Source organism: Geotrypetes seraphini, chromosome 9 (assembly GCF_902459505.1).
Source record: "Geotrypetes seraphini chromosome 9, aGeoSer1.1, whole genome shotgun sequence".
In the NCBI taxonomy this organism is placed as follows: domain Eukaryota; kingdom Metazoa; phylum Chordata; class Amphibia; order Gymnophiona; family Dermophiidae; genus Geotrypetes; species Geotrypetes seraphini.
In genome coordinates this window covers 181,262,665-181,283,053 of record NC_047092.1, presented here as the reverse complement: position 1 = coordinate 181,283,053, position 20,389 = coordinate 181,262,665, and the positions used below count along the sequence as shown (strand labels likewise).

The 20,389-nt window shown below is 43.0% G+C and overlaps 1 protein-coding gene across 17 annotated transcripts in view; it reads right to left on the bottom strand.

The window, feature by feature from the left end:
* LOC117366928 (probable cation-transporting ATPase 13A4) overlaps positions 1-20,389 on the bottom strand; it is a 111,921-nt gene that overhangs the window by 83,747 nt on the left and 7,785 nt on the right. For all 17 annotated transcript variants that reach the window (XR_004540661.1, XR_004540662.1, XR_004540660.1 and 14 more), the window contains exons 2-6: positions 18,398-18,607; positions 8,378-8,551; positions 6,110-6,256; positions 3,991-4,061; positions 117-197 (exon numbers count right to left, since the gene is read on the bottom strand). Coding sequence is in view for 14 of the 17 variants with exons in the window: in XM_033958975.1 (XP_033814866.1) it covers positions 117-197; positions 3,991-4,061; positions 6,110-6,256; positions 8,378-8,551; positions 18,398-18,460 (536 nt within the window). In the remaining 3 variants the exon portion in view is untranslated. The remainder of the gene's footprint in view (positions 1-116; positions 198-3,990; positions 4,062-6,109; positions 6,257-8,377; positions 8,552-18,397; positions 18,608-20,389) is intronic.

The window sequence follows — 20,389 nt, the reverse complement described above, 5'->3', positions numbered from 1 at the left end:
TGTCTTTGGGACACACCAAGACTGGGGTTTTCGGGATAATTAGATGACTGCATGAGATATATTTGCATATAATGAGGGCGGTGCAAAGCATGCGACCCAGATAAAAAGGTTTGTACCTTATGTCTTCCTCTTCACGAGTCAGGCCGGATCCAAATTTGGAGTATATGTCTGAACAAGAATTACTGTCTTCCAGTACTCTAAAACAAGGAAAGAAAAACCATTTATTTATAGTTTGGGGCAGGGGTCTCCAAAGTCCCTAATCCAGTCGGGTTTTCAGGATTTTCCCAATGAATATGCATTGAAAGCAGTGCATGCACATAGATCTCATGCATATTCATTGGGGAAATCCTGAAAACCCGACTGGATTCGGCCCTCAAGGAGGGACTTTGGGGACCTCTGGTTTGGGGAATGTGATTCATTTTCTGTTTTGTTTTCTGGGTGAAATTTAGCATTTCTTTTAAACTGGCTGCTGTGGAAATTATATAGCTGACCATTCAGTGCTGGGCAGTGCCTGAATACCATTGCTAAATATTTGGGGACTGGCAGCTAGGTACCAACAATAATCAAACCAGTACCCAGATAAAGTAAAGGGTAAAGGACTTGATATACTGCTTTTCTGTGTGGTTACAATCAAAGCGGTTTAACTATTTTAGGCAGGTACTTATTTTGTACCTGGGGCAATGAAGTGTCCAGTGCCCAGAGTCACAAGGAGCTGCGGTGGGAATCGAACTCACAACCTCAGGGTGCGGAGGTAACTGCTCTAACCACTAGGCCACACCTCCACTCCTGGTGACCTATGATGCTAACTTCCCCCTTACTGTGACGAGTTTCAGTCTCATAAGAACATAAGAACATAAGAAATTGCCTCCGCTGAGGCAGACCAGAGGTCCATCTCGCCCAGCGGTCCGCTCCCACGGCGGCCCATCAGGCCCATTGCCTGAGCAGTGGTCTCAGACTATCCCTTAACCTACCGCTACTCCTATCTGTACCCCTCAATTCCTTTATCCTCCAGGAACCTATCCAAACCTTCTTTGAAGCCTTGTAACGTGCTCCGGCCTATCACAGCCTCCGGAAGCGCGTTCCATGTGTCCACCACCCTCTGGGTGAAAAAGAACTTTCTGGCATTTGTTTTAAACCTGTCCCCTTTTAATTTCTCCGAGTGCCCCCTTGTACTTGTGGTTCCCCATAATCTGAAAAATCTGTCCCTGTCTACTTTTTCTATACCCTTCAGGATCTTGAAGGTTTCTATCATGTCTCCTCTAAGTCTCCGCTTTTCCAGGGAGAACAGTCCCAGCTTTTTCAGTCTGTCAGTATATGGGAGGTTTTTCATACCCTTTATCAGTTTAGTTGCTCTTCTCTGGACTCCCTCAAGTACCGCCATGTCCTTCTTGAGGTACGGCGACCAGGACTGGACACAGTACTCCAGATGAGGTCGCACCATTGCACGATACAGTGGCAGGATGACCTCCTTCGTCCTGGTCGTGATACCCTTCTTAATGATACCCAACGTTTTGTTTGCTTTTCTTGAGGCTGTGGCGCACTGCGCCGACGCCTTCAAGGTTGTGTCCACCATCACTCCCAGGTCTCTTTCAAGGTTACTTACCCCTAGCAGTGATCCCCCCATTTTGTAGCTGAACATCGGGTTCTTTTTCCCTACATGCATGACCTTGCATTTCCCTACGTTAAAGCTCATTTGCCACTTTTTGGCCCATTCTTCTAGTGTCGTTAGGTCCCTTTGCAGATCTTCGCAGTCTTCCATGGTTTCTTCCCTGCGGTAGAGTTTGGTGTCATCCGCAAATTTAATAACTTCGCAATTTGTTCCCGCCTCCAGGTCATCAATAAATACATTGAACAGGAGCGGTCCCAGCACCGACCCCTGCGGAACTCCGCTCGTGACCCAATGCCAGTCTGAGTAATAGCCCTTCACTCCAACCCTCTGTTTCCTGTCTGCCAGCCAGTTTTTGATCCATCGGTGGACCTCCCCTTGCACTCCATGTTTCCACAGCTTTTTAAGCAGCCTTTCGTGTGGTACCTTGTCGAAGGCTTTTTGAAAGTCAAGGTAAATGATGTTGATGGATTCCCCTTTATCCACCTGGCTGTTTACCCCCTCAAAGAAGTACAATAAGTTTGTGAGGCATGACCTACCCTTGCAGAAGCCGTGCTGACTCGGATTTAGCTGTCCATTGTTTTCTATGTGTTCACAGATGCTGTCCTTAATCAGCACTTCCATCATCTTTCCCGGGACCGAGGTCAAGCTCACCGGCCTGTAGTTTCCCGGGTCCCCCCTTGAACCCTTCTTGAAGATGGGTGTGACATTTGCAATTTTCCAGTCCTCCGGGATCTCTCCAGTTTTTAAGGACAGGTTACATATTTGGTGAAGTGGCTCTGCTATTTCGTTCTTTAGTTCCTTGAGTACCCTTGGGTGAATGCCGTCCGGACCTGGCGATTTGTCACTCTTTAGTCTGTCTATCTGCTTGAGGACATCCTCTCGGCTTACCTCTAGTTGGGCCAGCTTTTCATCCCGATCCCCATTTACGATGTCCTCCGGTTCTGGAATATTGGATGTGTCCTCCCTCATGAAGACTGATGTGAAGAACTTATTTAACCTGTCAGCTATCTCTTTTTCCTCCTTTATCACTCCCTTTTTGTCTCCATCATCCAAAGGCCCCACTTCCTCCCTTGCAGGTTGCTTCCCCTTCACATATCTGAAGAACGATTTGAAGTTTGTCGCTTCCCCCGCCAGTCTCAGGTAACCAGAGCTCAGATTGTGATGTCATAATGCCTCATTCTACCAATAAGCGTCAACCTCATCAATGATGTCACAATAGCTTGATTGTAAAAGGACTTGATAAGCTGCTTTTCTGTGGGGTTACAATCAAAGCGGTTTACCTATTTTAGGCAGGTACTTATTTTGTACCTGGGGCAACGAAGTGTCCAGTGCCCAGAGTCACAAGGAGCTGCGGTGGGAATCGAACTCACAACCTCAGGGTGCGGAGGTAACTGCTCTAACCTCTAGGCCACGCCTCCACTCCTGGTGACCTATGATGCTAACTTCCCCCTTAGTGTGACGAGTTTCAGTCTCGGGTAACCAGAGCTCAGATTGTGATGTCATAATGTCTCATTCTACCAATAAGCGTCAACCTCATCAATGATGTCACAATAGCTTGATTGTAAAGGACTTGATAAGCTGCTTTTCTGTGGGGTTACAATCAAAGCGGTTTACCTATTTTAGGCAGGTACTTATTTTGTACCTGGGGCAATGACGTGGCAAGTGACTTGCCTAGTCATAAGGAGATGAAGTGGGAATTGAACTCACAACCTCAGTCACTCTTCCACTAAGGATAGCTTCTTATTTTGTTCCCCCTAACTTTACCCATTTAATGGACTGAAAATCACGGCTAACTCTGTAACTACCGACTGACTAAATGGTTCCCCCCCCCCCCCCACCTAACCCATTTTTTCATTACTCAGCCAATAATTTTCTTGCAGCCGCTTTCTGCATCAGCCGCTTCAAAAGATGTGAGCCTAGAACCAAATTCTAGCAAGTCAGAGGGGACAGGTGCTGGACGGATGGTGGCTTTCCAAATGTCCTTCAATTTGACCAGTGGTGGGAGAGACCCAGTCACGAATCTGAGGAATACTGCACGAGATCAACACATTTTTTTATCAGTCCTTCAAGCTTTTCTGGACTTCCACTGCTCTGTACTTGTTGACAATTTAGCCACTGACTCCCCCAAACTGACAAGTCAAGTTGTTGCCCATTTGCCACCTCTGCTCTGCTGTAGCACTGTGGGATCAACCCTTGCCCTTTAGACTTTGGTGGGTTTTCTTGCCAAACTCCCTAGGAATATCACATCTTGTGATGAGCATCCAAATTTCCACTTCTCAGGCCCATAGAGCAAATAAGGGCTTCCAGGAGCAGGCAGCCATCTTGTCCCGGAAAATACATTTCTTTTGCTAGCGAATTTTGACCCAACAGTTTAAACTCACCCAACCTTTTGGAACTTTGTTTCTGAGCTCAGCCAAACGTATTTGATTTTCTGCACCCGGATGTATCTCACCTGCAAAAAGAAGCAAACATTTGAAATCTGTCCCTGTGTGCAGATGTAGCCCCAACAGAAGGGAGGTAATTGCATTATGCTTAGAATGCATGGGGTAACCTGCAAGGAGCAAAGTCATGACTCCATCAGATCTACAAGCGAGGGTAAGAGGCGCCCCTCCCCCACCCTCTTCTACCCCCCGCCCTCCCTTCCCCCGTACCTTTTTAATTTTTCAGGCGAGAGTAACAGCACGAACATGCTGCACGCTGAGTCGGCTGTGTCAGCTTTCCCTCTGACGTCACTTTCTAGGTGCGGGGCCTGGAAGTGACGCCAGAGAGAGGCGACACCAAAGCGGGCAGCAAGTTCATAGTGCCGCTCACATAGGAAAAATTAAAGAGGTATGAGGGAAGGGAAGGAGGGAGCCCGGGACAGACCGCACCCACCCACTCACCCCCTTTACTATGCCAGTGTGTGTACAAGAAAGCACAGAAAGTAATCTGAGGAAAATGAACTGAAGATTGTCTAAGGGAGAGAAAAAAAATATTTGGATAATGGATTACCGGTAATTGACTATATATATATTGACATGTGGTGTGTCTGGTTTTTCCTGTAGTTGTAATTTAGACTGTCACCATGTGCAAGTTTGCCCATGAGAACTACGAAATGAGACTGGCTAAACCTCTGCTATGGTTTTCAACCTTAAGGTAGACCACGATAAATCCATACAAGTTTCATTATTTGCCATTTCCAACTTTTCAAGTTGAAAGTGCTTTCGAGGAAGGATTCCCCTGCAGGCTGCCATGAAATGTTCTACTGAATTCCTTTAAGGATGCAAATTTGCTTTGTAAGCTCTAAGCTCAATCCTTCTACACCGGGTTCAACACCCATCCACAAACAGACTAAAGATTGAGAGGCGCAGTTGTGACTGCCGAGTTTCAGCACTTTTTTAAAAATATATTTTTTTTTATTTGGCGAATCGCTGCCAGGAAATCGCAGCCAGAAACGGAGTGATAGAGGCAGCAGGAATTCCACAGTGTCCTTTATTCAACCTTTACTGTCCCTCCATGTATTTGGGAAAAATTGGAAGAAGAAACTTAACTAATTTCGTTAGGTTATCAAAGTTCTTGAAAAACAATATTAAGAAATATTTCACATGTAAATGAAGAGGTAGGGGAGGGGAAGAGTGGTTACGGAGAGAAAATGTAGGATATACTGAACCTGTTCTGCCAGCCTGGCTGATCTGTACCAGGAAAGCAAATTGTAGTTATATGAGTAATTACATACCTCCATATAGCGGAGGAGTGGCCTAGTGGTTAAAGCAAGTGCTTCAGGTTGTGAGTTCATTGTTCAATGCTCAACTTGTATGGTTGTGATGTGTATATATAGATCACCTCTATTCGCATTGGATATATTCCTTTTTTTTGTTCAATAAAAATTTTATGAACTCAATTATGAACCGGGTAAAGCTTTGGATTCTCGCCCAGAAATAGCTAAGAAGAAAAAAAAAAAAATTTTTTATATTGAATCAGGTTGGGCAGACTGGATGGACCATTCGGGTCTTTATCTGCCGTCATCTACTATGTTACTATGTTACTATGTCAATTCCCAATGCAACTCTAGGCAAGTCACTTATCCCTTCATTGGCCAGGTACAAATTAAATATCTGTTAAAATATGTAAACCCATTTTGATTGTAACCACACAGAAAGTGTCAAAGTTCCAAAGGTACACTGAAATCATCCACATAAAAATAAATCATCCACATTAGAGCCTTAAAGGACCTAGTCCGCTAGGGATACAGGGTCCTTTGGAACTTTGACACTTTCAAATAAAGTCCATTTAGGAACATCATCACTCCAGAGTTTTTTTGGTTTTCTCTGGATTTTCTTCTTTGTGGATATTTCGGGGTCAATTCCTTTTGTTTTTTGCTTACCACATAGAGAGTCCCATCCCATCCATATAAGATCCTAGGCTGACATGGACCCTTCGTTTAAAAACAAACAGATCTTCCTGTGTTTTACCTAATTTCTACTTTGCAAAGAACTTGGTGCACCAGTGCAATAAACTTACTTTCAGTTCCGGCCTCATAATTGCTCTGTTAATAGTCGAGTTTTCATCGGCAATGATCGGATGGTTGGGTTTGTCAATCAATGAATCCTTCAGTTTAGACAGATAGATCCATTTTACCTTCCTCTTCCAGCACTGTTTAAATTCATCCTACAGAAATAAAATAATAAATCAGCAAATAGGCAAGCAACATGCATGTTTTTTAAGTTTTAAGAGGTGCTTGTGATACCGTGTTTTCCCCCAAAATAAGACAGTGTCTTATATTAATTCTGGATCCAAAAAATGTATTAGGGCTTACACTGTCTTATTTTCAGGGGATGTCTTATATTTTTCATATACAACAATCATCTCTCCCTTCCTCTCCTCCACCCCAATTCTTCCTTTTTCCTTTCCACGCTTCTCATCCAGCCCCTTGTGCAGCATCTTTCTATCCCTCCCCCCCTGTGCAGCAGAACCCCACTGACCCTCCCACTGTGAGAGCGACATACCTCCGTTCCGAGGCCTCATAAAGCAGCAGGGGTGAGGGTTGCTGAATCGATAAGTCCAATTTTTTCGGCAAATCAGACAGCACTAGCGTCAGGGATGGAGTCAGGGGGTGTTGGGGACATTCGTGGGGGGGGCTTTGGGGGGGGTCGATATTAACTAGAGCTTATTTTTGAAGTAGGGCTTATATTAGGAGCATCTTTAAAAATTGCGCTAGGACTTATTTTCGGGATAGGTCTTATTTTCAGGGAAACAGGGTATAATTATAATTCATGCTCAAAAAGGGATCTAATTACCACCAGTCATCAATATGTCTAAGCCTAGCAGCTGTCCACATCTGCTTCTTTCAGTAACATTGATAATTCCGATTATGTTTGAAAAATACAAAAAAAAATCTATACTTCTCATCGTCCCCCTTTCCCCGGGCCTAGTTGATGGCCACTGATGATCTTGAAGGGAGGGTCATCCGGGCAGGAGTGAAGCCCATTCTGGCTCTGGTCTTAAAATGGTGGCCACAAGATCTAGCAGTGGTCTCGCGGGGGTTAATAGTATGTGCTGCAATATTATTGGCAATTAACAGACTATGAAATGCTGTGATTCTTCTGCTTAATTTCATTTGGCAGCCACAAGCGTTTGGAGTTGCCGCTTAATGGTTAATGCAGTGAACTGAGAACCCAGGGAACTGGGTTCAAGTCCCACTGTGGTCCCTTGTGACTCTGGGCAAGTCACTTAAAACCTCCATTAACCAAAGTACAAAGACTTATATTGGGAGCCCACTAGGGTCACAGAAAGTACCTGCATATAACGTGAACTGCATTGATGATAAAGGGGCTTGGAACTCCTCTCGTATGAGGAGAAATTATAGAGGTTGGAAAAGAGACGGCTGAGGGGGGAAATATGATTGAAGTCTGCAAAATCCTGAGTGGTGTAGAACGGGTACAGGTGGATCGATTTTTTTTTTTTACCGCATCAAGATTTACAAAGGCTAGGGGGCACTCGATGAAGTTCCAGGGAAATACTTTTAAAACCGATAGAAGGAAATATATATTTTTTCACTCAGAGAATAGTTACGCTCTGGAACGCATTGCCAAAGGATGTGGTAAGGGTGGTTAATATAGCTAGTTAAAAAAAAAAAGGTTTGGACAAGTTCCTGGAGGAAAAGTCCATAAACTGCTGTTGAGACAGACATGGGAGATGCCACTGCTTGTCCTGGATCGGTGGCATGGAATGTTGCTACTCTTTGGGGATTCCGCATGGAATTTTGCTGCTCTTGAGATTCTGAAATGCTGCTACTCTTTGGGATTTTGCCAGGTACTTGTGACTTGGATTGGCCTCCGTGAAGACGGGATACTGGGCTAGTTGGACCATTGGTCTGACCCTGTAAGGCTATTCTTATGTTCTTGCATAAGCCAAGTATAGGACAATCAAGCCATTGTAACCTGACTGATGAGGCATTATGACATCACAATCTCAGCTCTCATTGGAGTTCCGGAATCTTGCTATTCTTTGAGATGCTGGAATGTTGCTACTCCTTGGGTTTTGGCCAGTTACTTGGAACCTGGATTGGCTCCGTGAAGATGACATACAGGACTAGATGGATCCAGTAAGGCTATTCTTATGTTCTAATACCTCAGCGTGTCAGTCTATCAAATGCCATTACCCTTCCTGTGTCGTTGCAAATAACAACCCATTCCTAAGAATTGGCATCATGTATGACCCAATCAAGAATATTAGAATTCTTTCTAAATAACACCGAGTATGTGAACACTCCAAACCCCAGGTACTCACGGTGGTTCTGAGCAGTACAGTATCCGCTTTTTCCAAAGAGCAGGGGACGCAGTTCGCCCACACGTCCCACTCTGGTTTCCAGTAGAAGAGAAGCAGAAGAAACCCAAGAGACAAGATGGAACCGGCGATGCACAGGGCTCTCCGACATCCCTGGATTCTGTAGCCAAATATCTCCTGAGGAGCAAAAGAAATTAATAATAATAATAATAACTTTATTTTTCTATACCGCCATAGTCAAACTGACTTCTAGGCGGTTCACATAGAAAGAAGGCTGGACAATTAGCGAATTACAAAATGCAAGAAGAAGGATGTTACATAGTAAATTGGAGAAGCATGAATATATGAGAGAAGAAAGATGTTACATAATACATTGGGGTTATAAGGGGAAAAGAATACCTGAGAGAGGTCACCAGGAAGTTCTTCTTCACCGAAAGGGTGGTCGATCTTTGGAATGAACTTCCACCTCAGGTGATTCAGGCCAGCAGCGTGAAGGATTTTAAAAGGAAATGGGATACACATGTGGGATCTCTAGGGGGGTAAATTCAAGGGGGTAGGGTTGTTGGAGTGGGCAGACTTGATGGGCTGTGGCCCTTTTCTGCCGTCATCTTCTATGTTTCTATGTCATCTGATTAAGCAAGGAATTTGTCAAATAGAACGGTTTTAATCGATTTTCGGAATGTGTTTTAGGTCTGTCTGGCTTTATTTATGTGGTTTCCCAGCCAGGATTGCTGTCTGTTTGCTTGGAACATGAAGGTTCTGTCTAGGAAGGATTTGTATTTGCAGCCTGTGCTCTTTGGGTATGCAAAGATGTTTTTGTTTCTGGTTGTACGTGTGGAGTTGTGTAGAGTGAAGCGTGTTTGCAGGTAGGAAGGTGCTAGGCCCCAGACTTGTTTGTAACAGATACATGCAAATTTGAACAGTATTCGCGCCTCCATTGGTAGCCAGTGTAACTTCTTGTAATAGGGGCTAATGTGGTCTTTTTTTCTCAGTCCGAAGATCAAGCGAACTACAGTGTTTTGCACTAATCTTAATTTTTGTACTGTTTTTTTGGGGATACCCAGGTAGGCGATGTTGCAGTAATCTAGGGTAGATAGGATCAGCGACTGCACCAGTAATCTGAAGGATGTTGTGTCAAAGTATTTTTTAATAGTCCTTAGCTTCCACAGCGTAGGTTTGTGTGGTCAGCCATGGTTAAGTGAGTATCTAGAGTGATGCCCAGTATTTTTATGGTTTTGGCGATTGGATATTCATGGCCGTTTATTTTTAACGATGTTTTCATTATTTTGTTGTTGGGGCATGCCAAAAAGACTTTTGTTTTCTCTGCGTTTAGTTTTAGTTTGAAGCTGGTGGTCCATTTTTCAATTTCTGTCATTGTGTGCGAGAGGTTATCTGTAGTTTCATTTGTGATGTCATTTAAGGGGATTAGGATGGATATATCGTCTGTGTATATATAGTGTTTTAAGTTTAATTTTTGTAGTAGGTGACCTAGGGATGCGAGGTAGATGTTGAATAATGTGGAAGATAGAGGGGAGTCTTGGGGCACCCTTGACGGGTTTTTCCATGGGTTGGAGTAGTTTCCGTTGCTGGTTACTCGGTAGAATCTATTTGTTAGGAATTCTTGGAACCATTTCATTACCTTTCCTGAGATTCCTATTGCATCAAGGCATAGTAGCATGATTTTGTGGTCTACTAGGTCGAACGCACTGAGAATTACACTGAGAATTAAAAAAAGGTTAATTTGAAGTCAGAAATAGGTCCTGGATGTTTTATTTTTTTTTATTTTAAAAATTATACAGTCGCTTGTTTGGGGCTATCTGCTGAGATTCAATGTCACTTAACTGGTTACTGACGCTGGATGTCACCGCAGGTTGCTGAACTCAAAGATGGTTATTTTGAGGGTGGAGTCAGCACTTGGCTAAGTTTAGAGGTCACATCAGATCGGAAAAAAGTCACTTCTATCTTTAGTGTTTAGAGTGGCTTATGGGTCTAAGTCCCGCTCTCTATGGCTCACTAACCCACCCACCGGGCTACTGAAGATACCTGTGTGCTGTTTTAGTTGGGTTTTCCATGGCAGGTGCTGCTGTTCCAAGTGACAAGTATCTGGCATTCAGATCTTTATGGTGTGTGTGTAGGGGGGAGGGGGGGTTAGTGAGTAGTGGGGGAGTGGTCTTCTGGTAGGTTGTGGCACTTAGACGCGTGTAAAACAGGTCTAACTCCACACGTTTAAGTTCCATCCAGGACGTCTTGGACAAGGTTTGATTGTCGCTGCAAGACGTCCACGTCAAGCCCGCCCATAACGTGATTCCCAACACACTCTCCGGAGCTCTGGCCGCACTGCAGGAGAAACGTCTCGCTAGACATCCAGGAAAAGGGTTTTGATTATTGGCACGTGGAAATCCCGGCAATTAGGAAGTCCAAGTGCTGACTTGGGAGGTTTTTTGGACACTTTAGTTTTTTGATCATGAGAACATGGTAGATGATGGCAGATAAAGACCCAGTCTGCCCAACAAGATAAACTCATACACTATGGTATGATGCAATACTACACAGGCAGAATTGAATAGGTGGAGGATTAAGTGTAATATGAAGATACTTTAATATTAGCTCTCTGTTCTCCAAAAGTGATTAAGTGCATATTAGTTTAACACAAAAAAATAAAGACTTAAATAAACAATCGAACAAAGAGAATATCAGCAAATAGAGCCTCCCCTTCCCCCAGAACAGCAACAAGGTAAGGGAAGTTATGGAAAATAAAATCCCTCCGAGGTAGAGGATCCCAGGAGGTGTTTCAACTTTCAAGGCTCAGTCTCAAGGGGAAATGGCTTCTTTCCCTCTCTTCTCCAGTATCACAGATTTTGCTTCATCGTTGGTTGTTGACTTTCCTAGTAGACTGCTTTTGTAATTTTGCTTTGGTACCTTGCCAGAGATGGGAAAATGGACTTTGAACACCTGTGATATATTCACAGCTACTGAGTACCATGCTTACCGTATATACTCAAATATAAACCAATCTGAATATAAACCAAGGTAACCTTTATTCTCCCATAAAAGGAGAAACAAGGTTGACTTGAGTATAAACCAAAGGTATTGGTGGTCCAGTGGTAAGCCAGGTGAGCAATCCTTCCTTGTACTGTCCTGGTTGGCTCTGCGACCCCTGCCCCCTACATGATCCATTGCAGGTCTGACTGGAGCCCTGGTTGTCCAGCAGTGAGCTGGGATATGTGACCGCCTCCTGTGTCCTGTCCCACCCAGCTCTGTGCCCCGACCCCTTCTCAACCCATTGCAGGCCTCCCCCGGGCCTGCCTTGAGTCCTGGTGGTCCAGCAGTGAGCTGGGGCAAGAGCAACCTGGGAGCTCACAGCAGTAGCCATTTTCTTTTGGGGCTCTGCATGGGGAAGGAGCGTAGAAGGACCCATCCTGCCCCGGTTTACCGCTGGACCAATAGGGTGTGTAAGGCAGGCTTTTCCAGGGTCCTGGAGATGGGAGGGAGGTGGGATGGTGCAGAGCTGGCCGGGACAGGAGACGGGGTGACTCAAATATAAACCGAGTCTCCCATTTTTGGGCCACTTTTATGGCCCAAAACTCTAGGTTTATAGTCGAGTATATATAGTAACTCATTGTGCTCAGGTACATCTGGGCCTCTCGGTCTTTGCTGCAGCCCCCGACTTGTAACTAAATTTCAGCCCTGCAGAGTGTCTCAGATTGTAGCTGAAAGGGTTAAATATCTATAGTAATGAATATATCCTGATAAGATTTATGAATTTTCAAATTCTCATGTTACCAGCCTGCACTAGGTCTCTATAAGTAGATCAGTACTGCTCAATCCAGTCCTTGGGTAACATGACCATACGTCCCATTTTGAACGGGACCATCTTGTTTTTAGGAAGCCTGTCCCATTGTCCCAAAGCACAGCTTTGAGATGCCGAAATGTACCGTTTTCAGGGGCCTGACGCCAAAATATCCAGTTTTCCAGCATATTCATTGGGGAAATCCTGAAAACCCGACTGGGTTCTGGCCTTCGAGGACTAGAGTTGCCCACCCCTGTTCTAGATCCTCTGTGTTCATCCCACATTTGTTTGAACTCCGTCACCGTTTTCCTCTCCACCACCTCTCTCGGGAGCACATTCCAGGCATCTACCACCCTCTCCATAAAGAAAAATTTCCTTACGTTGCTCCTGATTCTTAACCAGTATCTTTGGCTCTGGTAAGTCTGACTTCTGTGGTAAGCAAATTAATGGAAACACTTTTAAACAGAGAATGGTCAAGTTTCTGGAATCTAGTGGATTATAGAACCAGAGGCAACATGGATTCACTAGCGGTAGGTCTTGTCAGACAAATCTGATCAATTTTTTTGACTGGGTGACCAGAGAATTGGATAGAGGATGTGCATTAGATGTGGTGTATTTAGATTTTAGCAAAGTCTTTGACAATGGTCCACAAAGACGTCTAATAAATAAACTGATTGCCCTTGGGATGGGTCCCAAAGTGACGGGCTGGGTCAGGAACTAGTTGAGTGGAAGGCGACAAAGGGTAGTGATCAATGGTCTGAAATTTGGCAGCTAAAATTTAATGCTATGAAATGCAAGGTCATGCATTTGGGCTGCAAAAACCCAAGGCAATAAGGTATAAGAACATAAGAAACGCCTTCACCGGATCAGACCAAGGTCCATCTAGTCCGGCGATCCGCACATGCGGAGGCCCATTTAGGTGCTCCTTTTTGGAGACCCTGTTTTCCCGTATCCCTCAATATGATCTGCAAGAAGGTGTGCATCCAACTTGCGTTTGAAACCCAGAACAGTATCCTCTGCCACCACATCCTCCGGGAGAGCTTTCCAAGCGCCCACCACTCTTTGTGTGAAACAGAACTTCCTGACATTTGTCCTGAACCTGCTGCCATTCAGTTTTAAGCTATGACCTCTTGTCCGCGTCACATCTGAAAATGTCAGTAATGCTGCTTCCTGGTCAATTTGATCAAATCCCTTTAATATTTCAAAAGTCTCTATTAGATCCCCACGCAGTCTTCTCTTTTCGAGGGTGAACAGTCCCAGTTTTCCGAGGCGTTCCATGTAGCTTAAATTCTCCATGCCTTTGACTAGTTTCGTAGCTCGCCTCTGTACCCTCTCCAACAGAATTTTGTCCTTCTTAAGGTATGGAGACCAGTGTTGGACACAGTATTCTAAGTTTAGGGGGTGAAAAACTTATGTACGTGACAGAAGAGCGGGACTTTGGTGTGATTGTATGTGATGATCTTAAGGTGGCCAAACAGGTTAAAAAGATGACAGTGAAAGCTAGAAGGATGCTAGGTTGCTTAGGGAGAGGTATGGCTAGTAGGAAAAAGGAGGTATTGATGCCTCTGTATAATACTCTGGTGAGACCTCCATTTAGAATACTGTGTAAAATTCTGGAGACGGCACCTTCAAAAAGATATAAAAAGGATGGAGTCAGTCCAGAGGAAGGCTACTAAAATGGTATGTGGTCTTCAACCTGTTTGGCCACCTTAAGATCATCACATACAATCACACCCAAGTCCCACTCTTCTGTCGTGCACATTCTTCACCCCCTAAACTGTACTGTTTTCTCAGGTTTTTGCAGCCCAAATGCATGACCTTGCATTTCTTAGCATTTAATTTTAGCTGCCAAATTTCAGACCATTCTCCAGGTCTTTCTTCATGTTATTCACACCATACGGCATGTCTATTCTATTGCAGATTTTGGTATCATCTGCAAAGAGGCAATTCTTACCTGACAACCCTTCAGCAATATCATTTATAAAAATGTTAAAAAGAACAGGCCCAAGAACAGAACCTTGAGACACATCACTGGTAATATCCCTTTCTTCAGAACAATCTTCATTGATCACTACCCTCTGTCGCTACCCTCTGTCAACCAGTTTTTACCCCACCTGTCATTTTGAGACCCATCCCGAGGGCACTCAGTTTATTTATTAGACATCTGTGTGGAACACTGTCAAAGGCTTTGCTAAAATCTAAATACACCACATCTAGGGCACATCCTATATCCAATTCTCTGGTCACCCAGTCAAAGAAATTAATTACGTTTGTCTGACAAGATTTACCTCTAGTGATTCCATGTTGCCTCCTATCCTGTAATCCACAGAATTCCAGAAACTTGACCATTCTATAGTGATTTGGGGGTCGCTGAATTCAAAACTGACCTTAATATTTCGGTATAGCCCTCTGATTTTGGTCAAAAGAGCATTATAATGCAAAAATTAACATTTTTGCTATATTTTCTAATGCTTGGCGTAAATGTTATAACAATGTCTGAAATATTAAAACAGTTTGCCTCAAATTAGATTTTTAAGCTAAAGTATTAATTTTAGTGATGTAATAATCTATATATATAAAATCGGAGGTATGTATGTGTGTATGTGCCGCGATCACGCAAAAACGGCTTGACCGATTTGAACGAAACTTGGTATGCAGATCCTTCACTACCTGGGGTGATATGTTCTGGGGGTCTCGCGGCCCACCTGCACATGTGGGCGGAGCTACAAACAGAAAATCAGATTTCACCCATTCATGTCAATGGAAAAAATGTAAAAAGCTGCCATTCTCACAGTAATTCAAAAACGGCTTGACCGATTTGAACGAAACTTGGTATGCAGATCCCTCACTACCTGGGATGATATGTTCTGGGGGTCTCGCGGCCCACCTGCACATGTGGGCGGAGCTACAAACAGAAAATCAGATTTCACCCATTCATGTCAATGGAAAAATGTAAAAAGCTGCCATTCTCACAGTAATTCAAAAACGGCTTGACCGATTTGAACGAAACTTGGTATGCAGATCCCTCACTACCTGGGGTGATATGTTCTGGGGGTCTCGCGGCCCACCTGCACATGTGGGCGGAGCTACAAACAGAAAATCAGATTTCACCCATTCATGTCAATGGAAAAAATGTAAAAAGCTGCCATTCTCACAGTAATTCAAAAACGGCTTGACCGATTTGAACGAAACTTGGTATGCAGATCCCTCACTACCTGGGGTGATATGTTCTGGGGGTCTCGCGGCCCACCTGCACATGTGGGCGGAGCTACAAACAGAAAATCAGATTTCACCCATTCATGTCAATGGAAAAAATGTAAAAAGCTGCCATTCTCACAGTAATTCAAAAACGGCTTGACCGATTTGAACGAAACTTGGTATGCAGATCCCTCACTACCTGGGGTGATATGTTCTGGGGGTCTCGCGGCCCACCTGCACATGTGGGCGGAGCTACAAACAGAAAATCAGATTTCACCCATTCATGTCAATGGAAAAAATGTAAAAAGCTGCCATTCTCACAGTAATTCAAAAACGGCTTGACCGATTTGAACGAAACTTGGTATGCAGATCCCTCACTACCTGGGGTGATATGTTCTGGGGGTCTCGCGGCCCACCTGCACATGTGGGCGGAGCTACAAACAGAAAATCAGATTTCACCCATTCATGTCAATGGAAAAAATGTAAAAAGCTGCCATTCTCACAGTAATTCAAAAACGGCTTGACCGATTTGAACGAAACTTGGTATGCAGATCCCTCACTACCTGGGGTGATATGTTCTGGGGGTCTCGCGGCCCACCTGCACATGTGGGCGGAGCTACAAACAGAAAATCAGATTTCACCCATTCATGTCAATGGAAAAAATGTAAAAAGCTGCCATTCTCACAGTAATTCAAAAACGGCTTGACCGATTTGAACGAAACTTGGTATGCAGATCCCTCACTACCTGGGATGATATGTTCTGGGGGTCTCGCGGCCCACCTGCACACGTGGGCGGAGCTACAAACAGAAAATCAGATATCACCCATTCATGTCAATGGAAAAAATGTAAAAAGCTGCCATTCTCACAGTAATTCAAAAACGGCTTGACCGATTTGAACGAAACTTGGTATGCAGATCCCTCACTACCTGGGGTGATATGTTCTGGGGGTCTCTCGGCCCACAACTCTATGTTGCTTGCTCAAGGGTGGGTTCACCCAACAATTTATATGTTCTTGCTCCTGGAGGTGAAACTAAAAATGTTGTTTATAATCAAGTTTTGTGTTAGTTGTATTGTATTCATTTTGTCAAATATTTCACATTATAATTTGAATATTGTACTTTTTATTAAGCTGTAAAAAAATAATTTCATTCACCACTATAAAGTATCTTTATTTGAATCCATTTACAGTGTTATTGCTATAATTAAATACCCGTGCAACGCCGGGGCATCAGCTAGTGTGCTATATAATTAAATTACTATGGGTGAGGAGGCAGAGCTGGAATATGCAGTTCTCTGTAGGCCCATTGCGTCATCAGTAATGCGCTGTATTGCATCATCATCAAATTTTAAGTTTCATCAGCTCAGTTGAGATTAAATAGTCAATTTTGTATCGGGCTTTTGCTTCTTAGTTATCAAGCTGTTGCTTTTGAAACGTTTTTGTTGTTTTGTTAGGATCATGTCAAGAAAGTGGGCGAACAAACCACCCTCACATCTTCTGTTACGCCAGTTAAGTCTCAGAAAAGAGATATGAATCCACTCCTAAGGAAAGCCTATGAACTCTATTTTGGCTGCAAAACTGGAGATCAAGATAAGGTTTGGGCACCTCACGTGTGTGGTAAATCTTGTGCCAACAACCATGGAGCATGGCTGAAAGACGTTCATCCATCGATACTATTTGCTGTTCCAATGGTTTGGAGGGAACAGAAGGACCATTGCATCCTAGACCTAGACGTTGCTCCATTAAGCCAGCTTTTCCCTCGCCTAATTTGGCGGTGCCAAGGGTGTATGCCTAACAACGCCTAACTCAACCACGCCTATTCTTTGCCCCAACCACACCTACTTTTTCAGATAGGCGTCATTAAGCATCCTTATGCGTGCGAGGGCGCCTCCACAAGCATCGCTAGGCATCCTAAGAGTTCAATATCAAACTCTTAAATTGCTTAATTTTTTTTTTGAATGGCTGAAAACTGATGTGGTTAATTACCATGCTGAATAAGCCAATTAAAAATATATATTAGGCATGGATTCTGAACTTAGGTCTCACTAGGTGTACTAAGAATTTGATGCTGAATTTTTTAATTGAATAATTAATGGGGGTTTGGGGGGGGATTGGCTGAAAATTGGTGCAGTCAATTAGTACTCCAATTAAGCTAATTTTCTTGAACTTAAGTGTTGCTAGGAGGCTTTATTTAGAGCGTCTAATATAGGATCCTAAATAAAGTCAGGGCCTTTGTGTTTTTCTGTCGGGATAATAGCATGCAGTCCGCACAAAGTGAACTCAATTTAGAAATAATATTGTATGATTTCTGCCTGTAATTGCGTGTCCTACTCATGCTCTCTCCAGATTCCACTTATGTGAACACTCATCCATAAACATAGCACTTTTTTACATTAGAACATAAAGTGCCTAGATCCCAAGTATTAAAACAGATTTTATGCTGCTTATCCTTGGACTAAGCAGTGGATATCCCTAAGTGCATCTTAATAATGGCCCATGGAACTTCTCTTTTAGGAAATTCTCAAAACCTTTTTTTAAACCCTGCTAAGCTAACTGATTTCATATTCTCTGGCAACAAATTCCAGAGTTTAATTACGCGTTGTGTGAAGAAATATTTTCTGTGGCTTGTTTTAAATCTACCACTTAGTAGCTTCATCGCATATCTTCCCTAGTCCTAGCATTTTTGGAAAGAGCGAACAAGTGATTCACGTCTGCCCTTTCTACCCCACTCAGTATTTTATAGACCTCTATCATATACACAATAGAGATTACCTGGTATGCTGGTCATTTTTGCCCATTTGTTTAATCATGTGAGCAAAAATGACTAGAATAGGGGCATTTATGTAGCTGACTCCTTATTGAATTACCCCACAATAAGCAAATGTTTGGAAATATTATAAAATTATCCCTTCCAATCTAAAACTATAAAATGTATGCTATTAATATATTTTCTCTTCCTTCTAGTGAAACAAGAACATGCATAAAGTTTTGCCAGTTAGTCCATCATTCGCTTTCCAGGAGCAAAAAAGCCCTTACCATCTCATTTTCTTCCCCATGGTTCAGAAGTGCTTGATGGCCGTCCCTCTTCTTCGCCTCCATTGGAAAGTGTCGGAGCACTCCTGTCTAGTGTCCTTCCAGACTGCGTTACAGAATGCTCTGATTGTTTTCACCTGAGCCAGTCAATTATGTGTTGTCATTTGATCCACCCTTAGGCATTACTCACAGAATCATGCCTCCCTTTTTAGACTGAAAAAAAAAAAAAGAAAAAGAAAAGATGGCATTGTGGGAATTCCACCACTGGTAATCTATAACCTTCCTCTTCACAATCTGTTGTTAAGAACCATGCATAATTAGTGGATTTCTCCTTACTTGAATTCTCTCTTTACCTTCGCTTAACTATTTCCCTCCCGTGGAATGTACACGACCTCATCTTGTCATTTTGGAAACGTCAATCGCTCCTCCTAAACTTACTTGCTCCACTTCATCACTGACGCTGAAACCGTGGATTGAAGACAAAGTTTTATTTTATTTTTCTTTCCAGCTTATGATTTATCTTTGCCTTTTGTCTTTGTTTTGTTCTATTTCTATCATTTAAATTTCTCCAGAATTCTACTGTTCAACGGCGCCCCCTTCTGCTTCTATTCCTTTCTCTCCTTTCTTCTACCTTCCAAAGTATTTAGATCAATGCTGTCTTGTTAAAATGTTTATTTTATTTTTATTTTTCCTCTAACTCTACTTTTCACTTCTCTATTACCCTCCAGGTACTTTAGTTAGATTGTGAGCCTTCGGGACAGTAAGGGAATTTTTCAAGTACCTTTCTTATTTCTAATCTTAATGTATATTTTCTGTAAACCGCTTAGAACCTAACAGATGTAGCGGTATATAAGAAATAAATTACATTACATTACATTTACATTACATTACATTACATTACATTTTGATATATTGTAAACCCCAAACGGTATATCAAATCCTAATAAAAACTTGAAAATCTTGTGAAAAATCATTACTCAAATAATCCAGAGAATATTTACAAAACTAATAAAGGAAAAGATACCTAAACAAAAAAATAATCTATTCTTTGACTTCTCCTAAAAAGCAGTAAATCATTTAGCACTAATGTTGTTCCCGTTGGTTACAAACGGTTCCAGTTGATTAACATCCCCCAAAATATATTCATGATCTTGGAACTTAGGGCTCCTTTTACTAAGCTGCGTTAGCAATTTTAGCGCACACAGCATTTTGGCGCGTGGTAAACCCGCGCTACGCAGCTAGAACTAACGCCAGCTCAATGCTGGCGTTAGCGTCTAGCGCGCACGGCAATTTGGCGTGCGCTAGTCCACGCGTTAATGCCCTAACGCGGCATAGGAAAAGGAGCCCTTAATGATACGCTTGCAGGGAAATTTCAAGAAAAAAGTAGCTCCCAAAGATAATACCCGGGATTTCAATTGCAAAAAAGCTTTCCTCCATAATTGCGTGGCTTTTGCCACATCAGGGAATAGAAGAATTGTATCCCCACAGGATTTAGCTGTCTGATTTTTTAAGGAAGTTCTCATCTTAAGTCCTTTATCAGATTCATTACTACAAGTTAACAAGAGAGTAAACCGAGTAATAATAATAATAATAATAACAGCTTATATACCGCAATACCGTGAAGTTCTTTGCGGTTTACAAAGATTAAGCAAAGGTACAAATTGATTGACTTTAAGAGGGGAGGAAGAAAGAGGGTTAATAGGACAGGAAATCCATTTTTGAGGAGAGAGTGATCAATAGAACAAGTTAATCGCTATAGAGGGGAGAGAGAAGAGAGGATCAGTTGTCTAGATGCTTTAGGAACAGGTGCGTTTTCAGACGTTTCCTAAATTCCTCATAAGTAGTGGGCGAAAGCAATTGTTCTAGGTCTTTACCCCATGATGCTGCTTGGTGCGAGAGAAGATGTTCATGGTGTTTTTTCAGTTTACAACCTCTCACTGGGGGGGGGGGGAAACGAAGTTGGAATGTGAGCTTCTCTTGTGTCTGTTGGCTGAG